The sequence below is a fragment of the Lacerta agilis genome, chromosome 6, assembly GCF_009819535.1.
Source record: "Lacerta agilis isolate rLacAgi1 chromosome 6, rLacAgi1.pri, whole genome shotgun sequence".
Taxonomy (NCBI): domain Eukaryota; kingdom Metazoa; phylum Chordata; class Lepidosauria; order Squamata; family Lacertidae; genus Lacerta; species Lacerta agilis.
The window spans coordinates 90,443,520-90,470,429 of NC_046317.1; the positions used below are offsets into that span (position 1 = coordinate 90,443,520).

At 47.0% G+C, this 26,910-nt stretch overlaps 1 protein-coding gene across 1 annotated transcript; it reads left to right on the forward strand.

Annotated features, from left to right (window-relative positions):
* The first annotated feature begins 268 nt into the window (after positions 1 to 268).
* On the forward strand, positions 269 to 18,975 carry PDYN (prodynorphin). Its single transcript, XM_033151041.1, has 4 exons — positions 269 to 362; positions 5,795 to 5,797; positions 16,063 to 16,210; positions 17,549 to 18,975. Exons 3-4 carry the CDS (start codon positions 16,082 to 16,084, stop codon positions 18,215 to 18,217), a joined length of 798 nt encoding a protein of 265 aa, XP_033006932.1. The 5' UTR covers positions 269 to 362; positions 5,795 to 5,797; positions 16,063 to 16,081; the 3' UTR covers positions 18,218 to 18,975.
* The last annotated feature ends 7,935 nt before the right edge of the window (positions 18,976 to 26,910 follow it).

Genomic DNA, 26,910 nt, shown 5'->3' on the forward strand with positions numbered 1-26,910 from the left:
CCCCCCCCCCCCATAGAGGTGTCGAAGATCCGGATGATGCTTCTCATTATTCAGAGCTTCCGTCTTCCCCTATTGGCTCGGGAGAGGTTGAGCTGCGCTGGGGCTGCGTGGCAGGAGGCGGCGGCATGTCAATAAAAAGAGGGGCAAGGGGAGGAACCCATTGCAAAAGGGGGAAGAAAGAAGCCGAGCTACGAAGCAAAGAAGGGGTCAGAGCACATTCACCACCGGTCCATCCGCCCCCCAAGGATGAACTAAAGCAGGCACACGGGCAAGAGGAACCTGCAACTTTCGCGTCCTGTCCAGAGAACCCACCTGAGGCCAACTCTCTGAAGAAGCGTCTCCTTGAACTTTGGGAGTTCTTTCTGCAGGTAACACCTTCACTCTCTCTCTCTCTCTCTCTCTCTCTCTCTCTCTCTCTCTCTCTCTCTCTCTCTCTCTCTCTCTCTCTCTCTCTGTGTGTGTGTCATTTGGCTCCTTTTCCACGTCGGCTGCTGTGCAATCCTTTGTCCTCCTCAAATACCTTCCCTTTCTCCACCCATTGATTTATGTCTTTTCAAACCCGCCACCTCCCGCAGGGCTCAGCCTCAGTTTCGCCATTGGCAACACCAGGGAACGCTCTTTTTCGTTCGGCGGCGTTCGCCTGCTTTGCGTTCAACAGGGCTCCGATCCGGCACACCCACACGCTTAGTTGAGAGTAAGTCCCACTGAAACTCAGCGGGGCTTGCTTCTGAGTAGGTGTGTAAGAGACTGCACTGCGAAAAGCATCAACTGCGAAAAGCAGAAGCACTTAAATGGAATATATATATAGATGCGTCTCTATTCTCCACTCACCCCCCACTCCTTAGCAATGGATTTCTGAACTCTGCCTCTGTTGATTATATCTATTCCACTTCGAAGCACGCATCAGTTTCAGCTCAGGGGGAGCCAGCAAATAAAATCATGCCAGTAGGTTAAGATCAGTCTTGATGCCATGCATTTCTAACTTTCAGCCGAAAGGAACGGAGATAAAATTATTTGGGTTTTTTTTTGTTAAAGAATGTGCATTTTTTTTGATACCACAAAAGTTCCTTTCTGGTTCACTTGTTTGCTACTGTGGGCACATTTGATTGGGGTTTCCTCTATTGCTGGTGAAAATCCGCGTGCATTTCTTGTGAATTTGCCAGGAGAAATAGTGGGCATAATCCAGACAGAATTAAGAACTCGAATCAGTTTGATTTCGGGCACATGCCTACTGAAGTCAGTGGGACTTTTAACAGCACAGTTCTGCTCAGAAGTAAGTCCCATAAAATTCAGTGGGGCTTACTCCTTGGTAATTGGGGTTTGATTTGCAGCCTAAAGCACTTATGACTGCAGTCCTGTGCGCACTTAACTATCATAGAATCATAGAACTGTAGAGTTGGAAGGGGACCCAAGGGTCATCTAGTCCAACCCCCTGCAATGCAGGAATCTCAACTAGATCATACATGACAGATGACCACACAACCTTTGCTTAAAAACCTCCAAGGAAGGAGAGCCCCTCCCCCACCTCTCCTGGGAGCCTGTTCCATGGTGGAACAGCTCTTTCTGTCAGACAGTTCTTCCTGATGTTTAGACGGAATCTCCTTTCTTGTAACTCGAAGCCATTCTTTGGGTCCCAGCCTCTGGGGGTAAGCTCCACTGAACTAAGTGGGGTTTATTTCTGAGCAGACACATCCAAGACTGCAGCTTAACTCTCCCTTATCTCTAGTCCTGCTATTGTTCCCCAATCCACTGGATTTGATAGAACAGCCTCAAGGCTGATTGTCTTTGTTGTTGTTCAGTCGTTCAGTCGTGTCCGACTCTTCGTGACCCCATGGACCAGAGCACGCCAGGCACGCCTATCTTTCACTGCCTCCTGCAGTTTGGCCAATCTCATGCCAGTCGCTTCGAGAACACTGTCCAACCATCTCATCTTCTGTCGTCCCCTTCTCCTTGTGCCCTCCATCTTTCCCAACATCAGGGTCTTTCCCAGGGAGTCTTCTCTTCTCACGAGGTGGCCAAAGTACTGGAGCCTCAGCTTCAGGATCTGCCCTTCCACTGAGCACTCAGGGCTGATTTCTTTAAGAATGGATAAGTTTGATCTTTTTGCAGTCCACGGGACTCTCAAGAGTCTCCTCCAGCACCAGAATTCAAAAATATCAATTCTTTGGCAATCAGTCTTCTTTATGGTCCACCTCTCACTTCCATACATTACTACTGGGAAAACCATAGCTTTAACTATACGGACCTTTGTCTAGAAGCCGTTTAAAAGAGTGGGAACAAAGGATGCTTTGTGCACCAACATTGCACTGGGAAGTTCTCTTGCGCAATCTCTATTGGAATGAACAGGGAATTTGCCCTCAGTGTGGTTCAGCGTCTGCCAACCTGGTGCTCTCCAGATGTTTGGCCACTCAGCTGGCACCAGTTTGTGGAAGACTGGGGATCAGAGGCACAGCTTGGCTCCCTTGGCCAGCAGTTGTATCAGTGCTCCCTTGACAACCTGCATTGGCACCCCACCATCCCTTGCTCCTTTGACAATCTCCAGCTCTCCCCATCTTCCTTCCTTCCTGCTGCCCTCTAGGTCTGCACCTTTGGTGGGGGCAGGGGCGTCGCTAGGGGGGTGCGGTGGGGGCGGTACGCCCCCGGGCGACAGGTGCGACAAGCGGCGGGTGGGGGTGATGAGCGGCAGGTGGGGTGACAAGCGGAGGCCCCTCCCGCCATTCCCAAGCGCTGCCGCTCCCTCCGTCACCCAAGGAGCAACAGCGCACGGCTGAGCGAGCACCCCGTCCGTGCAGCGCTGCTGCTCCCGAGGTGACCGGCAGCGTGGGGAGTGGCAGGAGGGGCCGTCGCTTGTCACCCCCACACGCCGCCGCTCGCTCAGTCGCCCTGGGAGCAGCAGCGTACGGCCGAGGGAGCACCCCGTCCGTGCAGCACTGCTGCTCCCGGGGTGACCAGCCGTGCGTGGGGAGTGGCGGGAGGGTTGCCACTTGTCACCCCATGCGCCGCCACTCGCTCCGTCCCCCCGGGAGCAGCAGCGCACGGTGTGTGCAGTGCTGCTGCTCCCGGGGCAATGGAGCGAACGGCGGCGCGTGGGGGTGACAAGCGGCAGCCCCTCCCACCATTCCCACGCGCTGCTGCTCCCTCTGTCACCCTGGGAGCGGCAGCGCACAGCCCGACGACGGAGTGCGCCTGCACGACATTTCGCGCAGGCGCACTCCGTTGTCGGACCGCCGCTTCCACAGCCTCCTTTTGAGCCGCAGAGCTTAAAAGCGGGCTCTTCGGCTCAAAAGAGGGCTGCAGAAGCGGCGGCGGCACTCCCGGAAACGCCCTGGGGGCGGGGCGCCATGACGTCACAATGTGATGTCACGACGCCCCGCCCCCAGGGCGTTTCCTTTGCCGCCCCGGGTACCGCGGAGCCTTACTCCGCCACTGGGTGGGGGCCAAGCTAGCTAACCCCTTGGTACACCCCAGCTGGGGATTCATTAGAAAGAGGGATGGGGATAACCAAGCAAGTGTTAGAAACCACCCCAGAATTGGTCTTACTAAACATCTCCCAAGACAATAATGCCCACTTACAACACAAAGAACTCATAACCCATCTACTCTCAGCAGCCAGAAACATCATAACCAGACACTGGAAAGACCTGACAGGAGCAAACATGGACCAATGGGACCAAGTAGTATGGGAAACAGCCCTACTAGAAAAAAACTAACCAGTAACCTGAAACTAACACGGGGACAAACAGAAGCAGACGCCTTCACCCCGGTATGGTCCCCCTTCATCACACACACAGCCCAACAAGACAATGACAAAAATCTACCGGCAGCATACAAATCAATATGGCTAACCTGATCCAAAACACCCACCCACCCCATTCACACAGGAAACCAAAGATCACCACAGCCAACCACAAATGAACAATCACACCCTACGCCAACCCCGACCTCTCTCACCGCCAAAGGAGCACAAGCGAACAGCAGAGAACCTACACAAACGACGCTGACACCAAACCCTACTCATATTAAGCAAAACAGAAACATCGTCACCCCACCCCACCTATCCCCCCATCCCGTCCACCTCTCCCCCTTTTCTTCCTAATGTCTCAACAACAAAAACTGATTTGTAAAAATGTTATACGGAAAAATACGAGAGAGACACACTACCTTTGTAAATCAAGAAAATCTTTAATAAAAATATTATTTAAAAAAAGAAAGAAAGAGGGATGGGGTAGAAACAAAAGGGGAGATAAAACAGGGGGTTCTGTTATTTTGGGACACCTTCAAAACAACTCATGGCAGATTGTTCAAACGTAGCAACAGGCAGGCAGTGATAAGAGACGGTTCATATCGTGCTCCCATTTGCCACAGAGGCAAACCGAACCGGGTTAATTCTAAGAGGGCGAGGGTGCAATCTGCTTTCTTCAATGATTTGCAAATCTTTGCTGCTCATTCACAACACTGTTTCTGTAATAAGAGCCATTTGGGAGCAGAATCCATTGGGAGGGGGACTTTGGTAATCTTTGATAGCATGGCACCCTGAGCGAGCCCAAAATTTGGCGCCCCCCCAAATTGATCTTCTCAATGATGGAGTTTCTCAGTTTTGCAACCCCCTGGCTTGGCACCCTCTGCGAGGGAGCTGTCTGCACTGCCCTAAATCCACAGCTGATTGGGACATCCTCCTGCACAAGGCTTAACACAGGAGAACTTCCTGGTGACTACTTTCCTCCTCCTTGTGAATCAGAGGGCTTAAAAAAATCTCTAGGGAGCAAAGTTATCTATCCCCCGCATCCTCACCTCCCACCTCTAGAAATGGTATTCATAGAAGGTCCATTTGTCATTTTTGTCACTAGTTACCGTATTTTTCCGTGTATAAGACTAGGTTTTTTCCCTAAAAAGCAACGTCCAAAATTTGGGGGCATCTTATACATGGATAGATCTCCCCCCATTTTATTGAATCAGAGTCACCAATAATAGGGGGCCTCTTATACATGGGGGGCGTCTTATACACAGGAAAAATACGGTATATATTCAGTACTGTCTACCGTCTTATACATGGAAAAATACGGTATATATTCAGTACTTTGCAACACATGCAAAGAGGAATTATCACAAAATGAACCATCAGCAATTGGGATTTCGACTTCAGAAAACTGTTTTTGCCCTTGCAGACCACCCTGTGATCTTTACTTAAATTTCATCTGTCCAAAGTAGGTGGCTTATATAAATATATTTTTCCAAACAGACAGAACAATTCATGGAGGATAAGTCTCCCATTAGCTAAGTTATCTAAGTGGAACCTCCATGTCCAAAAGCAGTGTACCGCTGCCCAACAGATGCTGGAGGGACACAACAGTGGTGGGGAGACCCCCCCCCCCGGCAGCATGTGAGCAGATGAGCCTTTGGTCGAATTCAGTGGGGCTCCTCCTGTGTTTGCTGAGTGTTGTGCTGTGTATTTCCATAAAGAAAAGTCTCTTGAAAACCAGGGCTCCGTGGTCGCACCCTTTCCCAAGCGCCCAAAACAATACATTCTCTGCAACTTCAAATCCATTTTCTTACACCCCAGTCACAAAAAGCTGAGGCAAATACAGGTGAAGCTCAAAAAATTAGAATATTGTGGAAAGATTCTTTTCTTTCAGTAATTCAACTCAAAAGGTGAAACTAATATATGAGATAGACTCATGACATGCAAAGCGAGATATGTGAAGCCTTTATTTGTTATAATTGTGATGATTATGGTGTACAGCTGATGAGAACCCCAAAGTTGAAATTGTTAATTTGGGGTTCTCATCAGCTGTACGCCATAATCATCACAATTATAACAAACAAAGGTTTGACCTATCTCGTTTTGCATGTCATGAGTCTATCTCATATATTAAACTCCAGTAGCTAATGAAGACAATTGCTTACATAAATGGACTTTTCCACGATATTCTAATTTTTCGAGTTTCACCTGTAAAACAATATAAAGAATATAACATAACCGGTGGCCAGTAAAGATCACCTCTAGAAAGCCAGACATGGAAACTCTGAATAAATCGGGCCAGTTTCTCCCCCCCCCCCCTTATTTTAGGCTGCTGAAATACCACGTTGAGTTGTAGGGTTGGAAGGGACCCCTGAGGGTCATCTAGTCCAACCCCCTGCAATGCAGGAATCTCAACTAGATCATACAAGACAGATGACCATCCAACCGCTGTTTTAAAAAGTCTGCCACTTTCCAAGGTGGTCCGTTCCACTGTCGGACAACCCTTATTGCCGTAAAGTCCAACATGGATGTTGAGTCATTAAGCAGGATTTCGCCACCTCAGTGCTTTCCATAGGTTTTGGACTTCATCTTCTGCCAGTTTCACTTGCCAGACTGTATTACAGGGAGGTGTAAGCCCCTACAGTCCAAAGACAATTGGGAAGCTTTTCCCATTTCCTTCCTTCCTTGCAGAGAAAGATTTGAGGTCAATTTGGGAGAGTCAAAATGGCTTCAGGATTGTTCCCCTGTACTATTTCAGATATGTGGTTTATGTATTTATTTATTTATGTATGTATGTGTTTGCCTGGTACATTTATGAACATTTATATATAATATATATGACCTTAGAAATCCTATAACATAACCAAAACATCTGGAGGGCACCAGGTTGGCGAAGCCTGGCATGTACAATTGTCGGAATATGGAAGACTCTGCAATGTTTTTATTGCCTCTCATTACCGATTTGCTTTAGTTGCCTTTTTTCTGGACAGAGGTCCAAATGTTTTCACTAAAAGCAGGGGAGTTATTACTCCATTTTCACCAAGGGGGTGTGTGTGTTCTCAAGCGTTTCCCCAAAGCAGCATTTCCACAGAGAACAAATTGCATTTCCTGCCACCCAGCCCCAGCTTCAATATGTTATTTTTACCTGAGAAAAATGCTATTCCGACCACTTTAAAAAGCAACAATAATAGAAAAGCTGTAAACACCAGTAAGTTTTATTAAATCTCTTACGGCAATGCCTTCAACCTTTCCCTGCAACGTGGACTTTTCTTTTTCTTTTTCTTAAAAAAAGAGTATTTATTTTATGGTGTGTTGTGGGTTCAGATACATTAATCCCAGCTTGACAGCAGAGGTAACATCGGCAAAGCTCAGCAGGAACCCAAGCTGCGTTTGCAGAAATGAAAATGTGGGGGGCAAGTTTAGCAGTTCAGCATATGCCAATATCCATGCAGCAAAACTGTGGGCGCACCGGTTGAGACACTGCCTTTACACAGCAGTGTAAAGCCCAGTGTAAAATTAGGGCTGTCTCAAATGTTAGGGTTTTTTGTATTTAAGTGTGCTTATCCCCAGGGGCATAGCAAGGTAAATTGGTACCCGGGGGCATTTTTTTTGTCATCCCCCCGAGGCATGGGAAGGTCAGGTGGTACCCAGTGTGGAAAATTTCTTGTCAACCCCCCATTGATTCCCCCCCGCAAAAATAGTTTTACGTTATTTCATATTTTCTTACAAAGGAATAATAACAAGTAATAATAATATAAAACTTTTATTTACATCCCACAATCCATGGCCGAAGTCGGGCTCAGGGTGGCTAACATCAGATACATAACATTGGTATAAAATCAAACAATAATTAAATTACCTCCTAAAAACATCTCAAAATCAAATTGAAGTCTAATTAGATGGCTTTCCACAGGGTTAGGGTTGGGAACAGTAAGGGCTCCACTGAACTGAAATTTCAGCCTTCACGACATAGGAAAACAGCCAAGTGAACTATTTTGGTGGAGGAGGGTCAAGATATTAACTGATATGCATGAAATTTTATATATAGCTATATAATCCCTAGTATAGTAAGATAAGACCTTCGGAGAAGGCATTTTCAAAAAAAAAAAAATCTTCCTTGATAATTTGTCACCCCCTCTATTATGGAACCTGGGGCGGCCTGCCCCCCTTGCTATGCCCCTGCTTATCCCGAGATGCTTTCCTTCTGTTTTATATTATTTAAAAAAAGTAGTTGTGCGGTTTGAGGTTTGATGAGGCCCTAAGCTACTGAAGGCAATGGGGCCCTTTATATGTCCAGCTGTCCTTTGTCAACAACAAATTGTTGCTGTTTTCTGTGTTGAATACAGGTGAAACTCAAAAAATTAGAATATTGTGGAAAAGTCCATTTATGTAAGCAATTGTTTTCATTAACTACTGGAGTATAATATATGAGATAGACTCATGTCATGCAAAGCGAGATATGTCAAGCCTTTGTTTGTTATAATTGTGATGATTATGGTGCACAGCTGATGAAAACCCCAAAGTTGAGATTGTGAATTTGGGGGTTCTAATGAGCTGTATGCCATAATCATCACAATTATAACAAACAAAGGCTTGACATATCTCGCTCTGCATGTCATGAGTCTATCTCATATATTAGTTTCACCTTTTAAGTTGAATTACTGAAAGAAATGAACCTTTCCACGATATTCTATTTTTTTGAGTTTCACCTGTATATGCTATGCGGTAATTTGTGGACCTAATAGGTATCTAATAATAATAATAATAATAATAATAATAATAATAATAATAATTTATTATTTGTACCCCGCCCATCTGGCTGGGTCTCCCCAGCCACTCTGGGCAGCTTCCATCAAATATTAAAATACAAAGCCATTTGCACACAACAAATAGGAGCCTACACAACACAAAACACTGCTGCTGTATGTAAGTTTTATTTTATTTGTTTTTTATCTTATATTTTGGAAATGTACATCCAGTTTTGTTTTCGTTTAATTTTTTTGGAGCCCCCAAGAGAGTGGGGCCCTAAGCTATAACTTGTTTAGCTTATATGTAAATCTGGCACTGGTTGTGAGGGGTTCTGAACTGGATCAGGAGTGCATTGTGCAGAATTTAACCTTTCCCCCTCTGCACCTCTTTCCAGCCAAAATCCTGCCCCCAGACATTTCTTATACTGACTCAGACCATTGCTCCATCTGCTCAGTATCGTATATACAAATTTGAGGTTCTGCCCCCCCCAACAAAAATCCTTGATACGCCCATGCCCCACCATCCTAGCATTGGAAAGAGGGCCGTTTACAGTAAATGTTTTGTTTGTAAACCGAGCATGTGTTATTTATAATTTTTTATAATTTATACAAAATACAATTACATAAAGTGATAGGAGCATAATGGAATATTGTTGAAGCAGAAAAACATAGACTCATAAGAGCTGGAAGGGACCCTAAGAGTCATCGTTCTAGTTACAGGTGGGTAGCCGTGTTGGTCTGCCATAGTCGAAACAAAATAGAAAATTCTTTCCAGTAGCACCTTAGAGACCAACTGAGTTTGTTCTTGGTATGAGCTTTCGTGTGCATGCACACTTCTTCAGTCATCTTTCTAGTGCAACCCCCTGCAATGCGGGAAACTCAGCTAAAACACCCAACACAGAGGGTCAGACTATGTCTAGTCTTCAGTGAGCATTCATTTTCTCTGGGGGGGAAAGTTATTTGTGTCTAAGACGAGCCCTGATTTTGAACATTATTTCAGAGTAAAAAAAACATAGTCTTATACACGGAAAAGTACGGTAATTTTGTGGTTTATTATTAGTAATATATCTATAGCCTCCTATCGCCCCAATATCTTAATCTTCAATCCACATACAGAGACAGGAATCCCCCCCCCCAGCTCTCACCGGGGAGCTTCCCCCTTCCTCAGCCTCACCCTCTAAGGAAGACCTCTATGGCTGGTCTCTTCCTCTTCTATCCAACACCAGTGAGCATTCATTCTGATTTGTTTGCAGGAGAAATGACAATGAGCATGCATCCTAATTTGCTTGCATGGTGTCTATACGTTTTCCAGTTAAGGATTCCTTCACCCCACAATTTGCAGTGTGATTCCCCATCACCTTCCTAATTAAAAAGTTAGTGTTTTTTTTTAATGGTGCTAGGATGACAGAGAAAAGCAATGACAAACCTAGACAGCATCTTAAAAAGCAGAGAGATATCACTTTGCCAACAAGGTCCGTATAGTTAAAGCTATGGTTTTCCCAGTAGTAATGTATGGAAGTGAGAGCTGGACCATAAAGAAGGCTGATTGCCGAAGAGTTGGTGCTTTTGAATTATGGTGCTGGAGGAGACTCTTGAGAGTCCCATGGACTGCAAGAAGATCAAACCTATCCATCCTTAAAGAAATCAGCCCTGAGTGCTCACTAGAAGGACAGATCCTGAAGTTGAGGCTCCAGTACTTTGACCACCTCATGAGAAGAGAAGACTCCCTAGAAAAGACCCTGATGTTGGGAAAGATGGAGGGCACAAGGAGAAGGGGACGACAGAGGATGAGATGGCAGGACAGTGTTCTCGAAGCTACTAACATGAGTTTGGCCAAACTGCGAGAGGCAGTGAAGGATAGGCGTGCCTGGCATGCTCTGGTCCATGGGGTCACGAAGAGTCGGACACGACTGAATGACTGAACAACAATCTTCTGGGAGCCACAGGTGCTAGCCAAGTGCAGGATGGGGACCAAAGGTGGACAAACCACCCCTAACACCCCATACACCTGTATAAAACTATACATGGTATGAAGAAAGTGGATAGAGAATTTTCTCTCTCCCTTGTTCATAACACTAGAACTCGTGGACGTCCTATGAAACTGAATGTTGGAGGATTTAGGACAGAAAAAGGAAGTTCTTCTGCCCCCCAGTGCATTGTTAAACTGTGGAACTCCCTCCCACTGGAGGCAGTGATGGCCACCAACTCAGATGTCTTTAAAAAAGGATTAGACAACTTCATGGAGAACAAAGCTATTAATGGCTACTAACTAGGATGGGTGCATGGTGTTTGCATTCACCAGAGGCAGTTATGCTTCTGAATGGCTGCAAATGGCCGGAGAATGCTGTTGCTCTTGAGTCCTGCTTGCAGGCTTCTCATGGGCATCTAGCAGGCTGGTGCAAAAACAGGATGCTGGAGTCACATGGGCAAACCAGTGGATTTCATTAGCTGACTGGATTCTAGTATTATGGGAGAGAGAAACACACTCTCTCTCCAGTATCTGTAAGCCATGCATAATTATATCTTCTAACCAATGCCTCAATGTACCTGGGAGTCAGCCCAACATGATGTGACTTACTTCTGAGTAAGCGTGCTTAGAATTGCATTGTCAGTCTCCCCCCCCCTTTGGAAAACAACTAAAAATCCCCCAATGCTTTGAGTCACATCAGAGAAAAAGGTGGGGTATAAACAAACAAACAAACAAACAAACAAACAAACAAACACAATAATACAGTCATACCTTGGTTTTCAAACACCTTGGGAGTCAAATGTTTTGGCTCCCGAATGATCGAAAACCGGAAGTGATTGTTCCGGTTTTTGAATGTTCTTTGGAACCCGAATGTCTGATGTGACTTCCGCAGCTTCCGATTGGCTGCAGGAGCTTCCTGCAGCCAATTGGAAGCTGCGCCTTTGTTTCCGAATGTTTTGGAAGTTGAACGGACTTCCGGAACGGATTCCGTTCGACTTCCGAGGTACCGCTATACGTTTCGCCCATTTTGGCACCCTCCAGATTCTGCGGACCACACTTCCCATCAGGCTCAGACAACATGCCGAATTGCCAATGATGATGGGAATTGTAGTCTATAATATCTGATAAGCACCACGTTGGCTATATTTGTAATAATAATAATAATAATAATAATAATAATAATAATAATAATAATATGCTTCCCATCTGAGTTAGCTTTAGCCTTTTATAGAGTAGGGCGTGCTTCAACCTTCCTTCTTATACCCAGCCCAAGAGATAGGTGGTGGAACAGCCTCTCTTTGAGGTTTGCAGACACCTGGGCATATCTGAATGAGGTTTCCACTAACAGCAGCAAGGTCATCTAGTCCAACCCCCTGCAATGCAGGAATCTCAACTAAAGCATCTGTTAGGGGATGATGGGAGTTGTAGTCCAGCAACATCAGGAGGGGCACAGATTCCCCGTCCCTGCACTAAGACAATGCTGGGGTCATTAAGAGTGGAACAAATGTCATCATTTGCAATGAGGCGAGGAGAATCCCTGAATTCACAGCACACACAAACACACACCCGGATTTTGCTTGCCTGCAAGTTTGCAGTTGCGTGCGAAAGTTCATTTCGTTCTGTCGGCGTGCGGTTTTTTTTTGTTTTGTTTTTTAAAAACAAGCCTGTCTTCTCTAAGCGCATTTTATCTTTAATTGCGCCATTGTACCTATCGTTATTTGTGTATCCGAACTGGCCCTTGGCACACCGTTTGAGAGCTGCCTCTGCGCTCCGCAGCCCGGCAGCAGCAAAATGAGAAATTTAATTCTCTCCCCCTCCTGCTTTAATAAGAGCGTTTAAATCATCCCGAGAGAAATCGATAGAAGCAAGCTGATTCAGAGGAATGGCGGGGATGATATAAGAACCTATCAAGAAGCCACACATCCCTCACTGCTGGCCGTCTGTTTGTGGACTGGAAAATGAGTGGAGCATTCTGCACCAAAAACGACCGGTGGGAAATTGGTTCATTTATGCAATGCATCTGCCCCCACCTAACCTTAGCCAAAAAGGCTGCCAGAACAGTTGACGAAACATCCGTGGTAAGAGAGTCTCTCCTCCTTCCTTGCCCGCACTCCAGCAGAGTCTGTTCCACTGCCAAACAGCTCTTACCAGTTACAGGTAGGTAGCTGTGTTGGTCACCGTCTGCCATAGTCAAAACAAAATAAAAAAATTCCTTCCAGTATCACCTTAAAAGGGACCCAGGTGGCGCTGTGGGTTAAACCACTTAGCCTAGGGCTTGCCGATCAGAAGGTCGGCAGTTCAAATCCCTGCGATGGGGTGAGCTCCTGTTGTTCGGTCCCAGCTCCTGCCCACTAGCAGTTCGAAAGCACGTCAAAGTGCAAGTAGATAAATAGGGACCGCTCCGGCAGGAAGGTAAACGGCGTTTCCATGCGCTGCTCTGGTTCGCCAGAAAGCGGCTTTGTCATGCTGGCCACATGACCCGGAAGCTGTCTGCGGACAAACGCCGGCTCCCTTGGCCTATAGAGCGAGATGAGCGCCGCAACCCCAGAGTCGGACACGACTGGACCTAATGGTCAGGGGTCCCTTTACCTTTACCTTTAGCACCTTAAAGACCAACTAAGTTTGTTCTTGGTATGAGCTTTTGTGTGCATGCACACTTCTTCAGATACCAAGCACCTTAAAGCTCTTATCAGAAAGCTCTTCCCGACGCTTAGTCCAAATCTCCTTTTTTCGTAACTTGAATCCATTGGTTCGGGTTCTAGCTTCCGGAGCAGGAGAAAACAAGCTTGCTCAATCCCCCATGTCGCAGCCCTTTAGATATCTGAAGTGGAACGGACTCCCTCAGAAAGTGGCGAACTCTTCTCCATTGGAAGTTTTTTCAGCAAAGGTTGGGAGATTCTTTAGCTGTGATTCCTGCATTGCAGGGGGTTGGACTAGATGGCACTTGGGGGGGGGTCCCTTCCAACTCTACAGTTTTGCCCCTTGAGCAGCCTCTGGGCTTCACGAACCAATGTGCTCTCTCTCTTTTTAACCTTGGTTTTTAATGCAATGCAAGCCTCACTCAAATCCGGCCAAAGTTTTTAGTTGTTTACAGTGTTCTCTTAAATAAATTGTAAAATAAAAATAAAAATCCATTCCTTCTTAAAGTTTCTATCTTCCTGGTTTCTGATTTTCCAGGTCAATTTCGCCATTTCAGCATAGTCCATCATCTTCATCAGTCATTCGTCTGATGAAGGGACATTATCTTCTTTCCATCTTTGGGCCAGTAGTATCCGTGCTGCTGTTGTCGTGTACATAAATAATCGTTTCTGCTGCTTTGGTATTTCTGCGTTTAAGATTCCTATTAAAAAAGTCTTCTGTTTTTTTTTTTTTTTTAACATTTTTTTCAGCTCATTATACAGTCATACCTCAGGTTACAGCCGCTTCAGGTTGCACATGTGCAGAAGAGGCTCTTTAGTTGCGGAGTTTTCGGGGTGCAAACGGCACCCCGAAACAGATTAAGTTGGCAACAAGAGGTACCACTGTATATCACTTCCCAGAATGCTTTTTTATCGTGCACGTCCACCACATGTGGTAGAACGTGCCTTCCTTCTCCTCACATTTCCAACAAACATCTGAAGCAGTTCTACGCATCTTTGCTAGCTTTACAAGTGTTAAATACCACCGGCACATCATTTTCATATAGTTCTCCTTCAACGCACAGCATGCTGTGAACTTAAAAGTCCACCAATGTCCTCTCTTTTGTAGAGGTGAAATTATATTTTATTTTTCTTTCGCCTTGGAAAGAATCAACTCCCTTCCCCCCCCCCCAAGCTGCACTTGGCTCTGCAGTCATTCTGGGAGGCGCCATTAATTAATGCTCTTAAGGCAATTTGCGATCAGCAGATGAAAGGTGCCAAAAGATCGCAAAGTATTGTAATCAGATAGTGAATCATGCCTCTGAGCCACCGGCAGCACAGTGGAATTTATGTTCTGCTAACGTCGATAATTCGACATATGATAATGCATATCATTCAAATTACAGCTTAATTTAGCACAAATGAATATGGGAGGATTAGCATATTTCTCCATCAGCCCCAATTAAAGGACATTAAGGAGAAAGTCAGCTGGAGCAGGGAGGAGAAAGTCAAGCGGTAAAAAAGCCCTGGGGATTCAGAACAGGGACCCCTTTGGAGAGAGACAAAGGAAGAGTGTTTGCCTGAAAGTTTTTGGGTACTTTTGGGGGGGGGGTTTCATTTCCAGCTGACGCAAAATCCCACTGCCAAAGCTTGCAGCCCGGTGACAATATGGAAGTGGGATAGGGGAGATATTCCGGTCCCATCATCCGCCTGCAAAGACCTGGGCAGAAAGGCGCATCTTGACCTGACCTTGTTGTTGTTTAGTCGTTTCCGACTCTTTGTGACCCCATGGACCAGAGCATGCCAGGCACCCCTATCCTCCAAGCCTCCTGCAGTTTGGTCAGTCTCATGTTGGTGGCTTCGAGAACACTGTCCAACCATCTCATCCTCTGCCTTCCCCTTCTCCTTGTGCCCTCCATTTTCCCCAACATCAGGGTCTTTTCCAGGGAGTCTTCTCTTCTCATGAGGTGGCCAAAGTACTGGAGCCTCAGCTCAGTTATTTGGGGGGCATAGGAATTCGTTCATTTCCCCCCCTCCCCCCCAAAAAAATATATTCCGGCCCCCCACAAGGTCTGAGGGACAGTGGACCGGCCCCCTGCTGAAAAAGTTTGCTGACCCCTGGAATACACACATGCACACACAAAGTTTATTTTCAGCTGGAACTCGCTGGAATTCAGTTCCAGCTCCTCTCAGGTGGGCGCCATTGCTAAAAATCGAGGGGGGAGATGTTCATGGTGAGTTCTGGCACCTCTTTTTCCTTGAAAAATAGCACATATATCCTGTTAAGGCTGACTGAGAGAACTGCCTCTCCTGGTTTTTGTACAGCTTGGTTGTTGATGGCAAATAGCTGCCTTCTTAATGGGCCATCAGGTTGCTCTTGCCTGAGGCCAGGTGGGAAGGTGCCTTAAATCAAGCCGGTCATTACAGAGCAGCCTCCTGACTTGGGGGGGGGGACAGGGGGCGGGAAGGAGTAACGGAAAGGGCAGTTGCAGGAGTCTGCTGCTTTGTGCAAAAAAAAAAAAAAAAGGCTGCTGAGGCTGCTTAAACCTTTCCCCTATTTATTTATTTATTTATTTATTTATTTATTTATTTATTTATTTGCTTCCTTCCGTTCATGAGTCATTTCCCATTATGCATCTCAAAGTAATCTAACAACGGGAAACACCAGCAAGATATAATTTCATGTGTAAAAATAACTGAAAGAAAGCCTTAATTGCTTTTTGGATTGAGGACCTCGGTGGAGCTTATTCAGTCTCCAAATTCTTGACCAAAGGCCTTTTGTAGTTTTCTCTGGGGGTGCCAGGGATTTCCCCTGGGGATGCTCACCTTCTGCATGCAAAGCTATGATTCCAACCTCCCCCCCCCCCCAAAAAAAAACGGCATGGGGCTCTCAACAGTGCTGGTATTTCAGAGAAGCCACTCCTCCCCTGGAAAGGGCATATGTGGGCAACTTCCCTGTCTTTCACTCACCTCTCTTCCCAATTCCTTCAGGTGCCTGCTTTCAAGAATGGAGTGGCAGCTTCTGGCACTTGCCATTTGCCTCAGTTTGGCTACCTCGAATTCGGCAGACTGTTCCGCTCAGTGCTCCGCATGTGCTCTCCACAGCCAGGATGTGGATAAGCTCATCAGCCCCTTGGTAAGTCGCAGGCCCGGTCAAGGCTTGGCTAAACTTGCCCACCTAATCCGATCCGGGATGCTGTTTATGCAAGCAAAACATACATGCAAGCATAATTTTGTTGGTAACCTATCTTGGTCTCAGACCTGTGGGAACCTTCAGGGTGCCAGGAGAGGATATATTGTTTATTAATATCCTTCCTAACTCGCGCTAGCAAGTTTCTTTACTTTGCAGAGTGCATTCCCCTTCACACAGCAGAAAACTTGTTGCAAACTCGTGTGAATTTCTTAAGACAATACGCAGTTCCATCTGGCTTGCCCAGATTGAAATGTGTTCTAATATTTTCCTGGTAAGACCCCTTGAATACCTCCTAAAAGAATAAAGACACCACAGTTTTATTCATATGCAATAAAAAGAAAGTTTATTCACGATCAGGCAGAGCACAGTGTGATCCCTGAAGGCAGGTTTTAGGCTTAAACTAAATTTAAGTTTAAGTTTAAGTAAACTAAGTTTCCGTGCGCTGCTCTGGTTTGCCAGAAAGTGGCTTTGTCATGTTGTCCGGAAGCTGTCTGAGGACAAACGCTGGCTCCCTTGGCCTATAGAGTGAGATGAGTGCCACAACCCCAGAGTCGGACACTACTGGACCTAATGGTCAGGGGTCCCTTTACCTTTTTAAGTTTCAAATATATACAAATAGTTTTACCCCATAAGGGAGATTTACCTAGTGACTGCAGGCTAGCAGTCCAGTCCAGCAGTTCACAGGACGAAATGAAAATTGTAAAGAAGGAGAGTGACAGCACGCCTTGTCCTTTTACCAGGTCTGGAAAGGTCACGCCCACCCATTAGTCACATCCAAGAGGAAGGATGCTCCAGGCCAGGAGGAACAGGAAGTCTCAACTGGCTGGAGCAAACATTCCCTTGCATGCCCACTCTAGGAAAACAAGGAATGTTGTATTTGACTGCTCCCAGTGGATTACATCCCACAAGACCCACCTCTCCTGTGTCTATGGAGAAGATACGTACATTTAACATCAGCTGATCCATCCCCTGGCCAATCACCTTCCAACACCCCATCGCTCCACCATCTCTCATCCAACCGCAGTCCTTCAAAGACAACTTTACTTCACCCATTGTTACTGGATGTGCAGAGCCCTCCTTGTAGCTTATCTGGAGTTGTTTTTCACTCTAACATTCAGCTGGTAGATCCTTCCTAAACTGGTTCCTGCCAGTTTCACGGCCGAACCTCCCTTTTGCTTACACAATGCTGGCACTCACTGATAATGGGTTTTTACAGAATTTCTATCTCTGGGCCACTGAGGGAATGTTGACCAGAATGCCCCTTTTGTTGGTGTCTTACAGATATGCTCCCTGGAGTGCCAAGGCTCTTTGTTGTCCAGCACTGAGTGGGAGAAGTGCAAGAAAGCGCTGCCCTTCCTCGCCCCTTTCCTGATCGAGGGGGAGCCCGACAGACTATCCCAGGGGGATGAAGAGGAGGAGGAGACCGAACAGGGAGGTGACCCCAGACCCAGGGAGGTGTACACTGGGCCGGCCAAACGTTACGGGGGCTTCATGAAGAAGCTGGACAAGAACAAGATCTTTTCTCTCCTCCGCGAGAACGCCCTTGCCAAGGGCAGCATGGCGAAGAAATACGGTGGGTTCTTCCGGAAGGTGAGGGAGAGGGCAGCCTCCGAAGTGGGTGCCGAGGAGGAATACCCGGCGGCTCTGGAGACCAGGGATCTGGCCTACAACGGGGAAGAGTCGGATGCGGGGTCGCTCAAGGATGAGGTGAAACGCTACGGGGGTTTCCTCCGCAAGTACCCCAAGCGAGGTTCCGACACGGCCGAGGAGGGCGGGCAAGAGCTGGGGGACCTGCGCAAGCGCTACGGGGGCTTCATGCGCAGGATCCGGCCCAAGCTGAAGTGGGACAACCAGAAGCGCTACGGAGGGTTCCTGCGGCGCCAGTTCAAGGTGACCACCAGGTCGGAGGAAGAGCCCAACGCCTACTCAGAGGAGGTCTATGACCTATAGAAGCCGCTTTGGGTGGAAACCCATGTCATCCTCCGGCCACGACGCCCCCAAATGTGGACTGTGTGGGTCACTCCAACCGCTCACCCCAGTGCTCAGCCAAGTAGTGCAAGGGCCACAGGCAGGCCTGACAGAGAAGGAATGAATTGACATCATGGGGTTCCTTAGCATGGATTTTGAGGTGGAGGGAAGCCAGGGTTTGGGGGTTCAGGGCTGAGATGCAGCTTTCTGGTGCTGTCCTCAATCTAGAGAAAGAGGGGTGCATTATGGAGATGCTGTCTGCTTCCAGCCTCTAAAGAGATTCGTTCTCACCTGTCATTAATATTTTGTTTCCCTGCCTGCCAAAAAACGAATCTAGCCTGGCTAACAAATCTAATTAGCCCGTACAATAACAAAACTACATCAATGAAACACACCAAAAATTGCACACCTAAGCCTGTTTGCTTGGAAGTAAAATCCCTCTGAATTCCTAGCCAGCGTGCTTAGAAGTGCGGCCTGTAAACAAATTTAAACGGTGAAAACGGCAGCAATCAAACCTCATTGAAGAGTAATAGCTTAGAAACAGCTGCTGGTACAAAGCAATCACAGTCCAAACCTCAACTGGATAAAGCAGCCTTCCCCAACCTGGTGCCCTCCTGATGTTTTGGAAGACAGCTCCCATCAGCCGCAACCTGTTTGGCTGTGCTGTCTGAAACTGATGGGGTTTGTAGTCCAAAAACAGCTGCAAAGCAACTGGTTGGTGAAAGGTCAAATGGAAACAACAAGACTTTTTAAAAAAATTAATTAGTGTCACATCCATCCTATAAAAAACATTATTTAGAATAGCGGTTTACACGGCCCACTAAGGAACATAATGACATTCACAATAGGAACCCTAGAATCACAGAGTTGGAAGGGAACCTGAGGACCATCTAGTCCAACCCCCTGCAATGCTGGAATATGCAGCTGTCCCATATGGGGGTCGAACCTGCAACCCTCGCATTATCAGCACCATGCTCTAACCAACTGAGCTATCAAGTGCACATTTATTCAAAATCAAAACTATTTAATTAATTCAACGAGATGGATGAACTTGATCCAGTGACGACAGCTTTTCAAGGTCAACAGAGTGAAAGATAGCTCAGTCGGTAGAGCATGAGACTCTTAATCTCAGGGTCATGGGTTCGAGCCTCACGTTGTGCGAAAACATTCCTGAAATGCAGAGGGTTGGACTAGATGACCCCCGTGGTCCCTTCCAACTCCAGGATTTTATGATAGTCATTTGCACCTCCAGTGCCCAGCTGATACCCCTTTCCTCTCAGCGCCCTCCACCAGATAATCCTAGTGCCCCTCAGAGGGTGATCTTGCCCACTTTGGTAACCTCTGGAGCAGATGAATGGGTTTACTCTAAGCATGATAAAGTCTGGCTGCTGTCCTCTCTTTTTACACTGTGCATCTATGATTTACTTTAAGTGTTCCCTTTGAAATGCCAAGTGTGAAATGTGACAAGGAGGTGTTTCAAAACACAGGCATCGTATAGGCACACATGTTCCCAAAGTCTCGACTGGCAAGCCAGAGTCAGTTTGCTTTGTAATCACCCTCTGTGTACAGGCTTTGCAAGGAATCTGTCATGCAGGACCTTTAGGACAGTGGGGCAAAAAAACAGAGAAAAGAGTGCGTGCCCCATGGGAAACGATGTTTGTAATTGTATCATTCCAGCTTCAAATTAAGTAAAAACCTTCGTGCCGCCTAGCTGAGCCAGATGTGGTGTGATAGATGCATCTTTCTTTCTTCTGCTCATGCAGTTTCCTAAATGCTACCCCAAACTCCCATTTCCAAGAGCCAATTGCAGGATGTGGCTCACAGATCGCACAAAATTCCTCCGCCAGTGTGGTGTAGTGGTTAAGAGCAGTAGACTCGTAATCTGGTGAACCGGGTTCGCGTCTCCGCTCTTCCACATGCAGCTGCTGGGTGACCTTGGGCTAGTCACACTTCTTTGAAGTCTCTCAGCCCCACTCACCTCACAGAGTGTTTGTTGTGGGGGAGGAAGGGAAAGGAGAATGTGAGCCGCTTTGAGACTCCTTCGGGTAGTGATAAAGCGGGATATCAAATCCAAACTCTTCTTCTTCTTCCGTCTTTCACATGATGTAGGGGCTGAGGAGTGAATTCTGCGTCCGACTTGACTCAGACCCATTTTTCTTCCAAGCCCCAACCCCATCGTAGTTGTGCTTTGGAACATCGGCACCAGGGCCATCTTTAGCATATTCGGTGCCGGGGTGCAAAGATCCACCCAGCTTCCCCAAATTTAGTTTAGCCATGCCCCAGCACCGTTGAGTCTGACAAGTGCTGCTGTTGTGAGATGAAAACCGGAGTGGTCATGCAGGATCGGAGGCAGAGGGCACCTACCCACCGCCCTTTCCTGTTCTGCTGGCTGCTTCTGCTTCTCCCAGACCCGTCCAGGAGCCACTGGGGGGGGGGCTGGGGTCTCCCTCTCAGCAGCAGCAGCAGCACAGCATTTCTGGGGGTGATTAGCTTCTCTTGTGGGCGCGCAGCTGCTACCAGCCGAGCAGGGCTAAGCGCGGATCAGCGGCGCTTGTTTCCAGCAGCTGGGACAGGCACAATCTCAATCCCTCCACTTTCCTTCCTTCCTTCCTTCCTCCTCAGCCTCCTTCCCCCACAGCGGGTGCTGTTGCTCCTCTTCCCTTCTCTCCATTGCAACACAGCACCCGGCGGTCAACTTTGACAGCCCCCGGGGAAGGGGAGGTCGGGTGAGTGGTGTTGCCACGAGCCAACCGCCCCGTGGAGCTTAGGCGGCTTCAGCGGCGGGTTCCTGGTGCCCTCCAGAATTTGGCACCCGGGTGCCCTGCACCCCTTGCCCGCCTGGTAAAGACGGCCCTGATTGGCACTGTGTCCCACGGAGAGTGGCACCTGCCACTGGCGTTCTGCGGCTGGGTTTTGAAGGCCAGGCCGATCTTATCCTCAGAAGGAGATCTCCACTTGTCCAAGCCACGAGCGACCAAATTAGAAAGTTGCTTCAGAGCAGGTGGCGTTTTGCTAGAGTGGAACATCCCCTGAGGCTTCACCCAGCAGCAGCAGCAGCAGCTGAAGTCTGCAAGGCACTTTGAGGGACACAATTCCTGATTTTGATTCCTGCCCGTGGGTGATAAAGGCTCAGAAAGGAAAGGGTAGTCTAAGGGTGTTGAATGGGGCTTGTTGGCATCTTGTCTGCCTTGGGAGACAACGGAAGACTGTATCTTTGGAGGTGAAGTCCAGCTGTTGGACAGTTACAGCACCTGCTGTGGCTGTAGAGGCTGATATGGGAGAGACATGTTTTGTTGCAGCTGGGGCAGATGAAGGCATCCTTACTCCTAGGCAAATCTGCATAGAATGACACCTTAAGGCAGGGGTAGGCAACCTAAGGCCCGGGGGGCCGGATGCAGCCCAATCGCCTTCTCAATCCGGTCTGGGAATCAGCGTGTTTTTACATGAGTAGAATGTGTCCTTTTATTTAAAATGCATCTCTGGGTTATTTGTGGGGCATAGGAATTCGTTCATTTTTTTCCAAAAAATATAGTCCGGCCCACCACATGGTCTGAGGGACGGTGGACCGGCCCACAGCTGAAAAAGGTTGCTGACCCCTGCCTTAATATATTCACAGATAGTGGCTCAGTAGTCCAGCTTTTGTTGATTGCAGTTCACATTGGCAGGCTGGTCAACTTGCTAATTTCCTGAAGCATGGGGAAACTTATTTCCTCCCTTCCCTTGAGGGCCACATTCCCCCTGTTAATAATAATAATAATAATAATAATAATAATAATAATTTGTTATTTATTTATTTATACCCTGCCCATCTGGCTGGGTTTCCCCAGCCACTCTGGGTGGCTCCCAACAGAATTAAAAGCACAATAAAACTATCAGACATTAAAAACTTCCCTAAAGGGGGCTGCCTTCAGACGTCTTCTAAAAGTCAGATAGTTGTTTATCTCCTTGACATCTGATGGGAAGGCATTCCACAGGGCAGGCGCCACCACCGAGAAGGCCCTCTGCCTGCTTCCCTGTAACCTCACTTCTCGCAGGGATGCTGCAGTCTAGCAGTGGGTGGGGCTGGAAAACGTATTTGGGGCTGGACCCACCTAATCACCCCCCCTCTCTCTCATGCACCCCATTCTCCCACTCCCTTCTCTAATGTAGACTTGGTCAATCTACTAGAAAACAGTCCTTGGAATGTTTGCAGCATGTGCAAATGGGAAATCAATCTTTATTGTTGTTTTTTCCCCTGTTGCAGAGTCCATTCACCATTGATATTACAATAATCAATCAGTAGTAGATTTTCCTAATCTCCTGTGTGGTTCCCTCTGCAGCCCTTTTTGCTATCCCACTCCCACAGAAAAAAAAAGAAAGCCCGGCCATCTCGATTTATTTGCCAAATGATTAAGCTACCTTTCAGCACAAGGTACTCAAGACAAAGCAAGGTACTCTTCAAAAGGTGTTTTTTTTTAAAATTAAAAAACCAAACACACAATATATTTAATTCCGTTTATGAATTGCTTCCCATGAAAGATCTCAGTGTAACATTGCAACAAGAACATCGGCAAAACGAAACCAGACCCTTCAAAATTCGTAACAATTAACAAACCCCCGTTTTATATGCAAAAACAACGAAATGCCATTTCGAAAGTGAAAAACCATTTCAAATCCAGAACAGGTGCAGCCTGGGGTGGAGATACCCACACAAAAGCCCTCTTGAAGAGGGAAGGTCTTCAACAGGCAGCAAAACAGTGCTTTCCTGGAGTGTAGGAAACGCCACGCCACGATAGGACATTTTGCTGCTGGAGTCAAAACAGAAAATGCCAGGCCTGTGTCGCCTTCACTTCAGCAACCAACCCTCCTGCTCCTCTGCTGTATGCCTGCCCACTGCTGGGGGGGGGAGGGGGAGGAGGCCGGAGAGGAGCTGGCTGCAGAGGGTGGGCACATGGCAGTGGCAGAGGAGCAGAAGCAGGCGAATGGCATGCTCCTTGTAGGCCACCCCTCCCAGCTGTCCAGATCTGGCCGCCCTGAGGCAATTGCCTTACACTGCCTCATTGGTGGGCTGGCCCTGCCTTGACTCATAGGCGCCAACCCCTAGCAGCCGAGGCAGTTTCAGCCCCCCCATGTATTTTTTCAGAGGGTATTTGGCTCCACCCCTTGCCTCCTTGTGACAATTCCCATAATATCGAGAGAAACATGTTTTGAGGAGTGGAAGAAAGATATGACAAAATTCATATGGCAAAATAAGGAGGCCCGCATAAAATTTAAACTCCTGACAGACAAAAAAGAGAGGGGAGGCCTGGCGTTGCCAAATTTAAAATTATACTATGAAGCAGTCTGCCTGGTATGGCTGAAAGAATGGATCACTTTGGAAAAAGCAGCCGAGGCAGTTTCAGCCCCCCAATGTACTTTTTCAGAGGGCATTTGGCTCCACCCCTTGCCTCCTTGTGACATCAGGACGTGTGATTTCGTGTTGGGCCCCCTCAGTGCTTTGGAGAGGCTGGTGCCTCTTCCTCAACTTAATGTGGATGGTGAACCCTTTCTGCATCCTTCAATTTATCCTTGCCCATCCTTCACTCTCCTCCAATTCCTGCTGCCCCACAATTTCTCCTCTCCCAATCGGGAGACTCCCCATGTCCTGAATTTCCAAATAGGAGAGCTGCATCGATTGCATGGGAAACCTCCAGGTTTAGCTTATTTATTTCATAAAAGTTATACCCTGCTTGATTGCAGAAAAACAACCATACCCAAGAACCCTCAAAGCGGAATAAAACCAGTAAGTTATTGGTAAAATCATTTAGTAGTAAGAACAACTCTGCAAAACGTTCAAGGGATGAAATCAATCAGTTAAAAACAGGTCAAGAAATGCATCAACATACTTCTTAGCTTATCTAAATGAAAATGTTTTTAGCAGGTACCAAAAAGGGTGCAGTGAAGGAAGAGCAGCAGCAGTTGCAGGAGAAAGCTGCACGGAGGAGGGTGAATCACAGGAGAATTGAGGGGTCACATTCCACATCAAGCCAAGATAGGATGGCCCCCAAGACCCCACAACTGAAGCATCAGAGTAGAAAGCAGAAGAGAGCCTCCCTACACTTGGTTAGGAGGAGCACAGCCAATTCCAGTTCTACTTGTGTGCCAGTCCCTGAGTGCCACTTATGGCTCGATGGGCAGATGTCCCTCTCCACCCCCCCCCCCAACGACTGAGATATTATCCCGCTCCTACAAAGGGTCTCGGGTGGCAGATCTGCCTTGACTGAGCCTATGCAAACTTCGCTGGAGTAGGTCTCTCTTCCTGGACCAGGGCAAGACGCGAACCAGGATTGTCAGGGGCTCACACCCTTAATAACACTTCACTCTCTCCGACTTCCCTATTCTCAAAAGAAATGTGCTATTTTAGTGGAGGAGCCAGAATCTCTTACTTGCATGGAGGGTCACCCTCATCAGCGCCAAAGCGGGCTTTTCGCAAGACAAAAACCTCTGACAAAGGGAAGCACCATTAATCTCCCGTTTCCCATTCAGCCCCGCCTTTCCCCATTGTTATTCCACAGCCACCTATTGGCTGCCCCCTGAATTAGGACGTCTATTCACCTGGCATAATGGGGCGCATTGCCGGGAGAGCCTCAGATCCGGCTCGCTTCTATTCAAGCTAAATTGCGGCTCTGACCCTTCGCAATGAGGAATATAAGGCGCAGCAAAATAACAATTTCGCCCCATTGTTGAAGTGATCCCGAGGTAACCTGCAATTTGTTGGCTCAGCAGCCGCTTGGGCTTTGATATTCCACCATATTTGCAGGTGCTGTTCAATCCGTTTTCTTTGGATGTGAAGGATAGGCACGATTCAAGAGCCCATGCTGCCTCCGTTAGGTCCCCCGCCCTCAGGAACAATGAAAGGTACTCCGGAAGATGCTTCTTTCCCTGGTAAACTGCCACTAACAAGCGGTCTTTGCATGCAGTCTGATTAATAATAATAATAATAATAATAATAATAATAATAAATATTTCTTATACCCTGCCCATTTGACTGGGTCACCCCAGCTTCCAACAAAATATTATTATTAATTATTATTATTATTATTATTATTATTATTATTATTATTATTATTATTATTAGAATGCATATACCGCCCTATACCCGGAGGTCTCAGGGCCGTTCACAGAAAGGATCAACATAAAAACCACAATATATATAATCAAAATAAAAACAACAACCCAATAACACCCTCCCCAAAAAAATTAAGGAACAAAACAAAACATCAAGGATTAAAAGCTAATGATAATAGATAAAGACTCTTGTGTTGCTCCACAGCATGCATATTTGCAATACAAACAAGCTGTCCTCCCCCCATTAAAAATCATGTCCTTGCTCTTTTCATTTATGCACAAGCAATTAACGGTACAAAAATGACTTCTTTCCCCTCAACTACTTGGAACCTTAACACTCTTTACATCAGTGATGGCCAAGCTCCCATCATCCCTAGCTAACAGGACCAGTGGTCAGGGATGATGGGAATTGTAGTCCCCAAAAAAGCTGGAGAGCCAAGTTTGGCCATCACTGCTTTAGATATACTCTCCCCCCCCCCTTGCAGGGGTGCACCAGAGGTTTTTAATGGTGTGCATGAAAATGCACAGTGTTAACACGTGGGATCAAACTTGTGCAAGCAAAGAGGTGTGTTGTGCACAAAGGTTCCTTAGGGCACAGCTAGATAGATGGGCCAGTGATCCGATTCGGGATCAGGCAGCTTTGTATGTCCCTGTGTAGTTATTGCAGCTCCAGAGTTCTAGGTCAAAGAGAAATGTCAAGCAAGCCTGAGGATGCAATGACTTTCATCCTATGTCAATGTCCATTGATATTAGAATCATAGAATCATAGAATCATAGAGTTGGAAGAGACCCCAAGGGCCATCCAGTCCAACCCCCTGCCAAGCAGGAAATACCATGAAGGCATTCCTGACAGATGGCTGTCAAGCCTCCGCTTAAAGACCTCCAAAGAAGGAGACTCCACCACACTCCTTGGCAGCAAATTCCACTGTCAAACAGCTCTTACTGTCAGGAAGTTCTTCCTAATGTTTAGGTGGAATCTTCTTTCTTGTAGTTTGAATCCATTGCCCCGTGGCCACTTCTCTGGAGCAGCAGAAAACAACCTTTCTCCCTCCTCTACATGACATCCTTTTATATATTTGAACATGGCTATCATATCACCCCTTAACCTTCTCTTCTCCAGGCTAAACATACCCAGCTCCCTAAGCCGTTCCTCATAAGGCATCGTTTCCAGGCCTTTGACCATTTTGGTTGCCCTCCTCTGGACACGTTCCAGCTTGTCAGTATCCTTCTTGAACTGTGGTGCCCAGAACTGGACACCGTATTCCAGGTGAGGTCTGACCAGAGCGGAATACAGTGGTACTATTACTTCCCTTGATCTAGACGCTATACTCCTATTGATGCAGCCCAGAATTGCATTGGCTTTTTTAGCTGCTGCATCACACTGTTGACTCATGTCAAGTTTATGGTCTACCAAGACTCCAAGATCCTTTTCACATGTACTGCTCTCAAGCCAGGTGTCGCCCATCCTGTATTTGTGCCTTTCATTATTTTTTTTTGCCCAAGTGGAGTACTTTACATTTATCCCTGTTAAAATGCATCTTGTTTGTTTTGGCTCAGTTCTCTAATCTGTTAAGGTCATATTGCATGCC

Bases quoted from the DNA above. Each gene is read 5' to 3' on its own strand.
- PDYN (XM_033151041.1), top strand. From the start codon at position 16,082: ATGGAGTGGCAGCTTCTGGCACTTGCCATTTGCCTCAGTTTGGCTACC. The intron at 16,211-17,548 runs GTAAGTCGCAGG...GGTGTCTTACAG, and splicing joins ATAAGCTCATCAGCCCCTTG to ATATGCTCCCTGGAGTGCCA.